The 13,253-nt window shown below is 38.5% G+C and overlaps 2 protein-coding genes across 2 annotated transcripts; one reads left to right on the forward strand and one right to left on the reverse strand.

Annotated features, from left to right (window-relative positions):
• Positions 1 to 297: 297 nt before the first annotated feature.
• On the reverse strand, positions 298 to 6,803 carry LOC133744599 (ABC transporter F family member 3). The gene is made up of 18 exons (XM_062172680.1): positions 6,457 to 6,803; positions 5,947 to 6,162; positions 5,534 to 5,723; positions 5,132 to 5,340; positions 4,899 to 5,045; positions 4,373 to 4,501; positions 4,171 to 4,272; positions 3,911 to 4,057; positions 3,333 to 3,395; positions 3,056 to 3,102; positions 2,886 to 2,945; positions 2,579 to 2,661; positions 2,226 to 2,320; positions 1,923 to 2,009; positions 1,312 to 1,399; positions 1,060 to 1,145; positions 857 to 919; positions 298 to 727 (listed from the first exon to the last, which is right to left on the reverse strand). Exons 1-18 carry the CDS (start codon positions 6,658 to 6,660, stop codon positions 605 to 607), a joined length of 2,139 nt encoding a protein of 712 aa, XP_062028664.1. The 5' UTR covers positions 6,661 to 6,803; the 3' UTR covers positions 298 to 604.
• Positions 6,804 to 7,622: 819 nt separating this feature from the next.
• On the forward strand, positions 7,623 to 12,923 carry LOC133746565 (glutamine-dependent NAD(+) synthetase). Its single transcript, XM_062174734.1, has 14 exons — positions 7,623 to 7,845; positions 7,937 to 8,153; positions 8,341 to 8,646; positions 8,837 to 9,060; positions 9,236 to 9,339; positions 9,551 to 9,685; positions 10,033 to 10,201; positions 10,590 to 10,725; positions 11,132 to 11,270; positions 11,398 to 11,574; positions 11,732 to 11,899; positions 12,098 to 12,193; positions 12,294 to 12,422; positions 12,515 to 12,923. Exons 2-14 carry the CDS (start codon positions 7,960 to 7,962, stop codon positions 12,725 to 12,727), a joined length of 2,190 nt encoding a protein of 729 aa, XP_062030718.1. The 5' UTR covers positions 7,623 to 7,845; positions 7,937 to 7,959; the 3' UTR covers positions 12,728 to 12,923.
• The last annotated feature ends 330 nt before the right edge of the window (positions 12,924 to 13,253 follow it).

Raw genomic sequence — 13,253 nt, forward strand, 5'->3', positions numbered from 1 at the left:
TGTTTCACTATGGTTCTCTGAAGTTTTCTTTCTGTTTTCACCTTCATTCAACAAACAGGTTTGATACTCTGATCTGTGCGACGTGTTTTTTACCCGTTCGATAAAAATATGTGAGCATGATAGACACTATCCGAGTTAATCACTGTCTTTAGCTTTAGTTTAGAATCTTGCTATTTAACAACTTATGCAGGAATGCTCATCTTATGCTTCATTTTCATAAGAATAAGTGAATTTTGTAAGACTAAACGGACACCAAATTCCATTTAGTAACCCAACTTTATATATTCATAACAAAAATAATTTAAAACCATATAAATTCCCTTCTGATCAAGCACATAGTATGCACATTTCCCACATTACTCTCTGTTTTTGCTCTGTATAAAAATTCAATCCGACAAATGTAACAATATTACTAAGCTATTTCACTGGAACAGGCCAAAAACTGTAAAAGTATTCTGGAATACAATGTATCTCCACATGTGTCTGGCAGACACACGCTCCAGAACAGTGTGTTCTTCCTGGTGTTCAAATATGCTTAATTTCCCGCACTCTACCGTTTCATCCACCATGGGGACTTCCCGTGAAGTTTGTTGATAAAGTTTATTTAATGTGACTGCAGTATCTTCTTGTAGTCCTGGAAAGTGCCATGGAATGGTGCTATCTTGCCTTCAGATACCACCCATAGCTCATCCACACTCCCAGAGATCAGATGCTCGTCATGACTAACCTGTAAACAAGAACACAGACCTCCTTTAAACCACAAACTAGTATAGAATGATGATAGTTGCACTAGTTTTTTTAAATAACTCTGATATATCAGCTAATGCAAATCATGAAGAGATTTGGGATGAAATACCATGAGAATGCCTCCTTGGAAGATAACAAGACCTTGAATCAATGCCTCCACAGCATCCAGATCCTACATATCAAAAGTCATTTCAATGTAAAAAGCAATTAGTCCAAGGCGGTGTTGTTTTCTTCATATCACACAAGCAATTCGAAATCCAGATAACGGTTTCCTATGCAATATAATATATAACAACAAAGACTATGACTTGCCAGATGATTGGAGGGCTCATCGAGCAATATTATGTGTGGCTTCTTGAAAGTTATCTTTGCAAATGCAACTCTGCTCTTCTGACCACCTACCATAAAAATATATCCAATATAAGTATTTGAAGATCAATGCTCAGATTAATCAGGGAGTAATACCAAAGTTGTTCCAATCTTTATGAGCTGGCCAGTCAAATACTAGTTTTATATCATGAATGTAACATTTGAATTATTGACATCATGGCGTAAGGAAAATACCAGACAGAGTGTACATTGGCTGCAGTGCGAGATTTCCAGTTACACCAAAAGAACCCAAGTGAGATCGGAGCTTCTGTTCAGGCACTCCCTGCAAAGAAAAAAAAAACGTACTTTAGTTTGGTGATAGTAAAAGCATGGCAATCTGATAGCAAGATTTTGTTTCCCCAAAAGAGATTAAAGCACCAGAAGTGGTAGATCAACTTCCATTAGAAACCTGCCCCACCCAAAATGAGTTTGTGATAGTTCACAGTAGTGAAATCAACCACATGTCAAGGGGCCTGCCAAGGGGCCTGCCTTGAGCAACAATTTCACCTAAACCTGATATAACAGTGGATTTTTTGTTTTGGCAGAACTCCATCTCTTGTTCAATGATGTAGAGAGGCAGAGCTGGATGTTTAAAGATGAGGTCTCAGGTTATATTCTAGTTTTTAAATGCGAATGACCTATCCTGGATATGAGCATGGATGCAGAGGGGAGGGGTATAATGCAGGATATCATCTTCCTATGCATAGAACTTCAAAGATATTACCCATAGGAACAGTACTAGAGAACGAAAAGATTTTCCATGTAACATAGAAAGGGACCAAACAGTGGTAATTTCAAGGACTTACTGGGAAGCACCGCATCATATACAACAGAGGATTGGAAGTTAGATCTAGCCCATCAACGTGATGCTGACTGAAAACAGCAATACGAACCTGTAAAACAGAAAATTGTAAGTCTACTCAAGATTAAGCATATGAAATAACTCCAATTTTGCTAGGAGTCGCAGAGGCTAAAACCTCTATATCTTATATTACTTCATAAGAAACATTATGAAAATGAGAAGCATAGTACCAGCATGTACCATTGCGCTTAATTAATGACATCTACATATAGATACCTGATGATATAAATGTATTTGTATAAGGTACCTTAGCTGACCGGAAAACTGTCCCAGAGGTTGGTTGCAGCTCTCCTGCAATTAGCTTCAATATAGTTGATTTCCCAATGCCATTTGGCCCAACCACTGGAAACAATTAGACACCCACACATACCAGGTGAATATGGAGAACAAACCATACACTAGATAAATTCTTATTTATTCAAACTGAAGTGTTAGAATGAAATGTTGCTTTCCACTGAAAACAGAAAGCAGGTGAAAAAATGGTTTTGATACATATTGCATGGGAACTTGCAATTACAATAACATCATCCAGAACTTCAAATGAAATAATGATCTTTTTAAATAGAAACAATAAAAATTTAAATGGAGAAGCATCCTTACTTGCAATGCGGCTGTCTAGGTCAATTCCAAAATTTAAATTCTTAAACAAAAGGGGTCCACCAGGATAACCAAATGATGCATCACTGCAAACACATTTAATCAAAAACGTAAGTACTCGATCCATGGATTGAAGGCAGAAGTGGAATAATGAAAGGCAGAATAAACTTGAAAAAAAGAACTTGAAGTACGCAAAGGATCTGAATTTACTTGCAGAAAATAAATGAAAGCTACAATTAAAGCACTCCTAAAACAAGAGTCCCCTGGGGATGGTGTGTGTGCACAACTAGGCCTATATGATTTTACAAACCTGAAACTTATTATAGGAGCACCAGGTCTGTCGTCTGGAGTTGGGAATTCAAATTTATAACTGCATATGAAAATGCCAGAGCGATTAGTAAAGTAAAGCTGGAAAGAGAAACTATAAGAAAGTTTAATTAAAATGCTGTTTATAGACCACAATAACACATCAGTACATACTCAGGGTCATTTACAATTTCATCCACATGTCCCAACCGGTCCAATGCCTGCATATAAGTAACAGAAGACACGAGTTCTTGTAAACACTAATATAATTACTGCAGGCCAAATGAATTGCATAACAATAAAGAGAACTTGTCTAAATCATAATTATCTGAGATATACCTTGAGCCAAATGAACACAGGATTCAGAGGTATAGTGAAGAGAATAGTTATATGACCATATCATAATTTTCAGAAATAGTGATATGAACATATGAAAATCAATCAAAAGCACCTTAATTCTTGATTGCACGAGAGCGGCCCTCTTGGCATTATAGCGAAACTTATCGATGAAAGCCTGCAGATCAAGTAAAACATTTGCTTATCAAAAATACTTCATTGTAGTTCAAAAAGACATGAAAGAGAGAGCTAAACCAATAAGACAAGAATATATAAAAGGAGAAAATCATTCAACATTTGAAAGACATGATCATCTATCCTATGATCTTAAAATGAAAGCTTTGTGCAGAGAATTCCCAAACAAAGATTAAAGTAGATACTTATAAATGAAGTTGAACGAGAAGTTATGTTAGTAATCTTTATAGAAATAAAGTAATAAACAAAGGCCAACCACCCTAAGGTAGCTTTTCCAAAACAACACAGAAACAGACCAAAAATAAGTAATTTTGGGAAAAAATAAAAAGAATTGATCGAACTAAATCTAACTACTGTAGACAAGGTGGAGTATTGTTTTCTGTTTTGAGAAGAAAACAGAAGTTTTATTAGAAAAGAGATCAAAGAACAATAGAGAATCGGTATGATCAAAGTGCAATCTAACTGCTGTAGACGGGAAGAGTTGGTATGATGAAAGACCTGCATATGATTTCTTGAACGCTCGTTAGATTCAAATGCTTTCTGTTGGTTCTTGAGCTGTTCCACTCTTGTCCTCTCATATGTATCATAGTCACCTTTGTAAGCAGTCAACTTTTGCCCATGAAGATGAAGGATATCAGTTACCACCTGAAAAAATTACAGAACATAAAGTGAGGCATATAAATGGATATTATCTGTGTAACAGATAGTACTGAGCTCTAATATGACCAAATGAGAAGGGAAAAAAAAACATAATTTACCGAGTTCAAGAATTCTCTAGCATGAGAAACAATGATACATGTTTTTGGCCACTTCACCAGGTAAGCCTCTAGCCAAAGGACAGCATGAAGATCAAGATGGTTCTGCAAAGTGAAAAGGATATACATGAGGGGTAAAATGAAACACACGTGCCAGATATCAAAGAATTCTAATGAAGATCCCAAAGAGGTATGAGCAACATACTGTAGGTTCATCAAGCAGTAACAAGTCAGGCTCTATAAAGAGGGCACGAGCAAGAGCTATTCTCATTCTCCATCCTCCAGAAAATGTTTTAGTTGCTTTTCGCTGCATCTCGGGAGAGAAACTAAGACCCTGTAAAATTCCTGGTCAGTAATAATCCAGAAAATAATAAGCTGAAATTCCATACATCATGCACCCAGGTTATAAACACACGTCCACAGTATCTTATCCAAATTTGTTAGAGCAGCATGGTTCAATGCCAGCAGGCAGCATTGTTGTTTCATTAGTTTCATAGCATTTGGTGGGCTAGGCAATTTATTTCTCATCATTCTTAACTTCAGTATAAAGCAACAAAATTTAACAGTAGAATGGAAGAGCATTTACAACCTCCTTGCCCATTTCTTTCTCTCATTATTAATTTTAATATTTTTAGCCATCCATTATCATCGTGAGTTTCGATGTTCGATAGAAGCTCAAGTCAAGAAGACACACATTTAGTCACTGATAAAACAATAAATGGAAAACTGACCGCAAGAATGGAAGCTGCACGTGACTCTGCAGAATCAGCATCAATGAACTCAAGCCTCTTGTATACCTCCTGAAGCCTCAGTACAATGGCATCTTTGTCAATTTCTCCATTGCTCTTTCCCGCTTCTTCCTCCAGCTCCAGTTCTCTCTTCAGGTTATAATAGTTCATGAAGAGCATAAGCATCACATCCATCAAGAAATTAGAATAAATACATGAGTAAATAAGAATTCAACCTGTTGAGCAAGGAGACGAGCTTCTTCTTCCAAAAGCTGGCGTCTTTCGATATCGGTGTTAACAACACATTGCAAGGCTGTTGTATCATCACCTGCAACTTCTTGCTCCACGTGCAATATTTGGCAGCTGTTAGGAATGCCATCAATGGCATGCATAGCCAAGTGCCTAAGAAACGTTGTTTTTCCAGTACCATTTCTTCCAATAAGTCCTGCATAAATCGCAAAGCAATTATTATGTCAAATGCAACTGAAAATACATCATTACAGCTACAATATTGGTCAACAAGTTTATATTCAGAAACCACATGTACCATCAGATCCTATTGGACATTTTAACAAATGATTCCTCTCAATTTGAAAACCAAATCAAGAGGATGCTAATCCACTGAAAAGCAAACTCACCATAATGCCTTCCAAAAGAAAGTGTTACTGCGCCATCCACAATTAGATCACGTCCACCCACAGAAACATTGAAGCCTTCCAGATGGAGATCCTTGACATTTGCGCCACCACCACCATCATGATTTACAGTGACAACAGGCATTCCTGCCCTAGCTGCTTCCATTTCTGCTAAATGCATTTGATATTGTTGCTGCATAAACAAAAAGTTACAATTTAGAAAATAAAACTAAACCACTCATACAACCATGTAAATCATCAAAAGGAATAACAATCTAGCTCAGACATAACCTCAATCCAATTACATCCACACTCAACATTCCCGAATTATATGGTTCACCAACAACATACACCATATCTAAGCAGTAGGAATATAGGATATAATAGCTCAATCATATCTTACAAAGAAACCTCACCTCTCTTTGGCGCTCATCCTTCCTCTTTCGCCTATCTAGCTTCGCCCGATCACGTTCAGTCAGCACCGGGCCATCAATCAACTCCTGCTTCTTCTTCGGTGCTTCCCCCTCATCCATTCCATCATCCATTCTCACTGGCACCGCAAGACTCCGCACAGTTGGTTTGGCTTTAACCAAACCATGCTTCCCAAACTTTTCGGTTAACGTACTGCAAACCTATCAAATGTCAACAAAAACACAAATCACAATCACAATCAAAATACTCGGTTCATGCATATCTAGCATTACTAATTTCAGGAGCAGCCTCGCCTAATTGTAAGCACTAAACATCATAGACCCTACAATTCAATAACTAAGTTCACTAGAAATTCACAATTGCCTATCTAGATTTCACCAAAAAGCTCTTAAATTTAACAAAACTAAGCTCCACAGTTCCAAAGAAATAACCTTATTGTACAAACTAAGCTAACGATTCTGAGAAACTAAGCAGAACGAATCGAATAAACTGACCGAGCGGCACTCATCAAAGTCAGCGACGCATTCAGCAGCGACGAGGAGCTCGCCGAGAGCGTCGAAGGCGCCTTCTCCGTCGTCGCCGAAATCGAAGTCCTCGTCGGCGAGGACGTTGATGATGTAGTCGATTATAGGTCGGTCGACGTCGTCGGCTCTCCGGCCGAGAACGTCGTGGACCAATGAGCTCGCCACTGTCGTCATTCCGGCGACGGCGATTCAGAACAAGAGGAGCTGTGATTGGTTTGCTGCTCTCAAGGGTTTTGCGGAGAACCACGATAGAGAACTGGGCTTTAAGGCTAAGGCTAAACCATGTCTGTGTGTTAAAGAGAGAGGAGAGTAGAAACTAGAAAGGAGGGTAATCCAGACGACGCCGTTTAGGTGATTGGGATTAATTAGATCTTTACTTAACTTAACGTCTTAACCTTAGGGGCAGGGGCTAAGTAAAAAGTTAAAGAGAATCATGCATAGTTAAAGCAAAAGTTATATTCTTCTCTCCTCTTTTGTCTACATGTCAGTTTATGATTAGATAAAATATAGTAAATTATTTATAAATAGCTACTACTGCTGGAGGTTAAATCAAGTGAAATATTTTACAATTTTAGTTATATTTAACTACAAAATAATTCCTACTGCTCTAAGGGTTATAAATCTCAAAGATTGGTATTTCGTTGCTCTGAGAAACTTGTTGTCTTTGATCACAGAGCCTCTTTTCCTTTATCTTATTCTCTTCCGGATTAATTTATTTTTGGGTTCGGGGGTTCGGGAAACCCAAAAGGTTTCGAACTTGTCTCATCTCCATTTCACAGAGAGAAAAGGATTCGATCAGCTTTAGGCGGCGCTTACTAAAGGGGGGCCTCAGAGAGCAGTTTCAGTCTCTGGAGAGACCTCGGGAGAACTGAATCTGGTTTGGGACGTTGAGCATTTTGGTGGATGATGGAGGTCCTTACTCCAGTTCGAGCTAGCTAGTAACGTCTCGGCTCTCTTGTCCATTTTCAGAACAAAGCAATAGAGTCTCCTCAACTCAAGAGTCAAGTCCAATTCAAGCACTGTCTCTACATAAACGTATTCTTATATAACTTTTTGATCATGATACTGTTGATTCTTGGTTTCTAGTCTTGAGAGTTGAGAGTTGAGAATGGTGAGCATTAACAAATTTGTTCCCAATTTTTTCCAAATTACCCCAGTCGACACGACACGCGTCCAATCGTTCTTCCACGTCAGCGGAGCCCTTTCAAACGTGTCAGACCCGCTACCCCATTGACCCGCCCACACCCTCTCCCGGGCTCCGGGAACTAAAAAAAAAACACCCCATAAATTTAGATTTTCCAAGATTCCAAACACACGGCCAAAAACACAACATCGCTAAGCTCTCTCAGACTTTCTCCGGTGAGCAAAAACACTTGGGTTTCTATTGCATTTCTTCTTAATTCCATCAAAGTTTCAGACTTTACAGTAAAGTTTGGATTTTTATTCACAGAGTCTTTGTTGGGTGAAGAGAAGATGAGGCTGCTGAAAGTTGCAACCTGCAATTTGAACCAATGGGCTATGGACTTCGATTGCAATATCAAGAACATCAAGGAGTCCATAGCTAAGGTCAAGGAGGCTGGAGCTGTGATTCGGCTCGGGCCTGAGCTTGAGATTACTGGCTATGGCTGTGAAGACCATTTCCTCGAGCTTGATACTGTCACTCATGCGTAAGTTCAATTTTGCTCTTGGTTTTTTTTTCCTTTTCTTTCTGTGTGTTTTTGGATTTTCAGGTGTTTTATTGGATGTTGTTGTTGAGATAGTAGGAACTAGGAAGTTGTTATCTTTCGAAATTGTGAGTGTGAAGATGCTGAGATATTGATAGTGGTAGTGTTTTAAGGAATGTGGTTTTTGCAGGTGGGAGTGTTTGAAGGAGCTGTTACTGGGGGATTGGACTGATGGGATATTATGTAGTTTTGGGATGCCTGTGATCAAAGGGTCGGAGCGTTACAATTGTCAGATTCTTTGTATGAATAGAAAGATTATTATGATTCGGCCGAAGATGTGGCTTGCGAATGATGGGAATTACAGGGAGCTTAGGTGGTTTACAGCGTGGAAACAGAAAGACCAACTTGTGGAGTTTCAGCTACCGGGGGATGTTTCCAAGGCTTTGTCACAGGAATCGGTGCCTTTTGGTTATGGATTCATTCAGTTTCGGGACACGTAAGTGTTAATGTTAGCTCCATTTGTTTTGCTGTTAGTTAGGTTGAGATTGTTGTTTGTCATTGTTTTTTTGGTTCCGTGAGCACCATTCATGTCTGCATAGGATATTAGCTATATTCAGTTATTGAGTCTTTCACTCCTAAGATGATGTTTGTTGGAACTCTAAATGTAAGCATTGTTTCCTTAATAGAGCTGTTGCGGCTGAAGTTTGTGAAGAGCTTTTTACTCCCGTTCCTCCTCATGCTGAGCTTGCATTGAATGGGGTTGAAGTGTTTCTGAATGCAAGCGGAAGTCATCACCAACTAAGAAAGCTTGATATTCGTCTTCGTGCTTTTATGGGTGCTACTCACACACGTGGAGGGGTGTACATATACAGCAACCTCCAAGGGTGTGATGGTGGTCGCCTTTACTATGGTATGTGAAGATCCCTCAATAGGTGGTAGCACATTTTAAATTGAGGGCACCTTACCATTTCCTTGATGGTACTTTTGGCTCTCTTCTGGAAACTTCTTGGAGAATTCTTTGTATTGAACTTATTGCTATCTGTTGATTAAGGTGTTGTTCATTGACCTATGGTTATCTGTACCAGATGGATGTGCTTCTGTTGTTGTTAATGGAGATCTTGTTGCTCAAGGCTCACAGTTTTCTTTGAACGATGTCGAGGTTGTGATAGCCCAAATTGATTTAGAAGCGGTATGCACTTTTCTTCTCACTACTCCTATGTACAGGGGTGTATTTCTTTTTACATGTTTGCTAGAGGCTGATTTAAGTTGCAATGTATTTTGTACCAAAAAATAACAACCTGTCCAATTATACATGCAAGGTTACTCAGTTTGTAATAGATGTATCTATTGATTTGATTTCAAGAATTCTCACTTTTTTTTGGTTCAATGAATACTGGCAGGTTGCTAGTCTAAGAGGATCTATAAGTAGCTTCCAAGAGCAAGCAAGCTGCAAAAACAGGGTTCCTTCGGTGCAGGCACCATACAACCTTTGTCAGTCATTTAATCTGAAAATGTGCCTTTCAAGTCCACTTAAGGTTAGCTCCAGTTCTAGCAGGACCAATTAAAGTAGCTGGGGTCAGTATTTACTGATTTATTATAAAGTTGTAGAAAGGCCTTGATTTTCCGGTCTTCATTCATCAGGAGGTTTCCTTTAAATAGTTTTTTTTTTTTTTTTGGTACTCATTCCTTTAACTTCTGTTATAATCCGACTGACACAATACAACATAAGTGATACTCCTTAACTTGGTTACTGGGAAGAGTTTAACTTCACGTGGCAAATATTTATTATCTGGGTAACCATGTTTTGACAACATGCACCAATCTATGGTTTTAACTGACAAGCACTAACATATATTAATTGAATATAACCTATGATCTGCAGATTAAGTATCACTCTCCTGAAGAGGAAATAGCCTTTGGTCCTGCTTGTTGGTTATGGGACTATTTAAGGAGAAGTGGAGCTTCTGGGTTTCTGCTACCCCTTTCTGGTGGAGCAGATAGCTCATCTGTGGCTGCCATAGTTGGCTGCATGTGTCAGCTTGTGGTAAAAGGTTAGTTTTTCTAAACTACTTATTGTTTCATTTATTTTTTGTGCCATTGACTTGTGGGCTGCATGATGCATGGATTGTAACCATATGTGAAATGTAGAATACATTGATCATTAGCCTTGCATGCTCACTCGTGATAGAGTTTACATATTCCATATTAGAACCATACCATTTTCAAGTTAACCTGAGCGAGCTTTTTGCATAAAGTCTAAAACAAGCGTCTCTCGTTTAGGATAGTGAACATAGAGGTATTGGGAAAGTTAACAAGGATGTACCTGACAGTCTCTCCTTTGGAACTGTATCTGTAGGCAAAAGAAACATCTCTCTTGATAGTGTTATCCTATTCTGAAGTGTCTGAATGTCATTATTAGTGATGTACTCTTGCATGCAGATATTGCGAATGGGGACGAACAAGTCAAAGCTGATGCCATACGAATTGGACAGTACACTGATGGGCAGTATCCTACTGACAGCAGAGAATTTGCAAGACGCGTATTTTACACTGTTTTCATGGGATCTGAAAACAGGTACCCAAAAATATTTCCGCTTGTGCATTGTGTGATTTTGTTTTCCTTACACGCTGTGTTGTTCTAACTGTACTCTTAGAGCAGACAACACGGAAATTTTAAGTGCTGATTCTTTTGTTGTTGCTAATTGCAATAGATTAGTTAGTTTCACTGGTAGGTGACATTATACTGAAGAAAACCTTTAATATCTTGGATGGTATTAGTACAAATGACAATTTAGGAAATAGATTTGGAAATGCATCGAATACTTTACCAATGTAATTCATGGAATGATTTTTAGAAGAACGACACCTGAAACCAATTATTAACAGCTAAATAATGTTTAGCTGTAGGAGCAGTAGATTCTCCTGCAGATTAATTTTCATAATATGATATAAAGTAACTCAGTAACTGGGTTTTACTGCAGTTCCGAATCGACAAAATCACGGGCAAAGGTTCTAGCAGATGAAATTGGCGCATGGCATCTTGATATCAGTATAGATGGTGTTATTTCTGCACTTCTGACGCTGTTTCAAGCAGTGACAGGAAAACGACCACGATATAAGGTAAAAGTTATCTACCTTCAACCCCTCCTCCCCCTCTTTTCCTCCTTGTGTGGCTCTATTGGGATCAAGATTTGACCATAAGCAATAATGCTATACATGATTCATCAATGTGGTTTTTGGTTGACAGATAGATGGAGGATCTAATGCTGAGAACTTAGGTTTGCAAAACATTCAAGCACGAATCCGAATGGTGCTGGCTTTTATGTTTGCATCACTTCTACCTTGGGTTCATAACAAACCTGGGTTTTATCTTGTTCTGGGTAGTTCCAATGTGGATGAAGGATTGCGGGGTTACCTCACTAAGGTACTGTTTGATTTTTACAAATGCATGTTTTCTGGTGTTTTTCTTTTTTCAGCTCTGTGTAGTATGGTAATAGATGGTTGCACACGGTTGATCTTATCGTAACTATCTTGATATGCCTACTACTTTATGTCAAAGTACTCATTTTTCTCCTGCGCAGTATGACTGCAGCTCAGCAGATATAAATCCAATTGGAAGCATTAGTAAGCAGGATCTTCGGGCATTTCTGCGATGGGCTGCCACCCATCTTGGTTACGCGTCCTTGGCAGATATTGAAGCAGCACCACCCACTGCTGAACTGGAGCCTATGCGTTCCAACTATAGTCAGGTAAATAAATTATCTTACCTTTTAACTTCAGTAATATGTTTTTTAGGTGCATATTTTGTGCTCAAAACATGCTAAAGATAATAGAGGAAAAACCAAAAAACCATGGAATGTAATCCGCTGCTGCCCTGTCCGAAAAATATTAGTGACTCTATCCGAAAGATATTAGTGACTCTAATATTGCATTATCGTGTAAAACAGTTAGATGAAGTGGACATGGGAATGACATATGAGGAACTCTCGGTCTATGGAAGGTTACGGAAGATTTTTCGTTGTGGTCCCATGTCTATGTTTAAGGTATGTCTAATGCTCGAATCCTACTTCTATAAAGTGGTGGGTATCTGTTGCAGTTATCTAAGAACAGTCATTAAGTTTGGTTCTAATTTCGTTGTTACAGAACCTCTGCTATAAATGGGGTGCAAAATTGACTCCACAAGAGGTGGCTGAGAAAGTAAAGCACTTTTTCAAGTACTACTCCATTAATCGACACAAAATGACCACACTAACACCTTCTTATCATGCTGAGGTATGAATATGATGACCCGAAGATGCTTTCTACTAGACTATCCTATTTTTCTCTATCCTATTCAAAGTCCGTACATATTTGATTTGTTGCAGAGTTATTCGTCAGAGGATAATAGGTTTGATCTTCGCCAATTTCTATACAATGTAAGATGGCCATACCAGTTCCGAAAGATTGATGAACTTGTAAAAGAGTTAGATGGTGACAGAGTTCATTTGGGAGAATCAAGCGACTTGGGAGATGCTTCACATGGTGGAGGAATGGGAGTTGTGGCAGCCGGCTCAGGCAATCCAAATGTTGGACTCTAGTTTCTTTTTGTTAATCTAAAACCAAAGATCTTGACACACACATAATCTGTTCCTGTTTCTATCCCACACATTTTGAAGATTAGTATGAACTTTCACGCTCAACAAATGCTATTATATATCTTCGTCAAATAAACGACATTGTATATTTGTCTCATTTGCTTAAAGGGTAATACTTAGTTGTTGAAGGTTTTACCAATTATAGGTGTTTTGCACTTTATAGAAGTAATCTGTTCCTGTTTCTATCTCACATTTTGAAGATTAGTATGAACTTTCACTCTCAACAAACGATATTGTATATCTTCGTCAAATAAACGACATTGTATATGTTTCATTTGCTTAAAGGGTTATACTTGGTTGTTGAAGGTTACCAATTATAGGTGTTTTGCACTTTATAGAACTGGATTCAATCATCAACTCCACAACGAGTACTTGCAGTAACTCCATAATCACTCGAGAGGTACTTGAAAGAAACACAGGATCCAATTTCACGCTTTAGTTTACTTGGAGACTGAAATTTTGTGCTCTG

This window comes from Rosa rugosa, chromosome 4 (genome assembly GCF_958449725.1).
Source record: "Rosa rugosa chromosome 4, drRosRugo1.1, whole genome shotgun sequence".
In the NCBI taxonomy this organism is placed as follows: Eukaryota; Viridiplantae; Streptophyta; class Magnoliopsida; order Rosales; family Rosaceae; genus Rosa; species Rosa rugosa.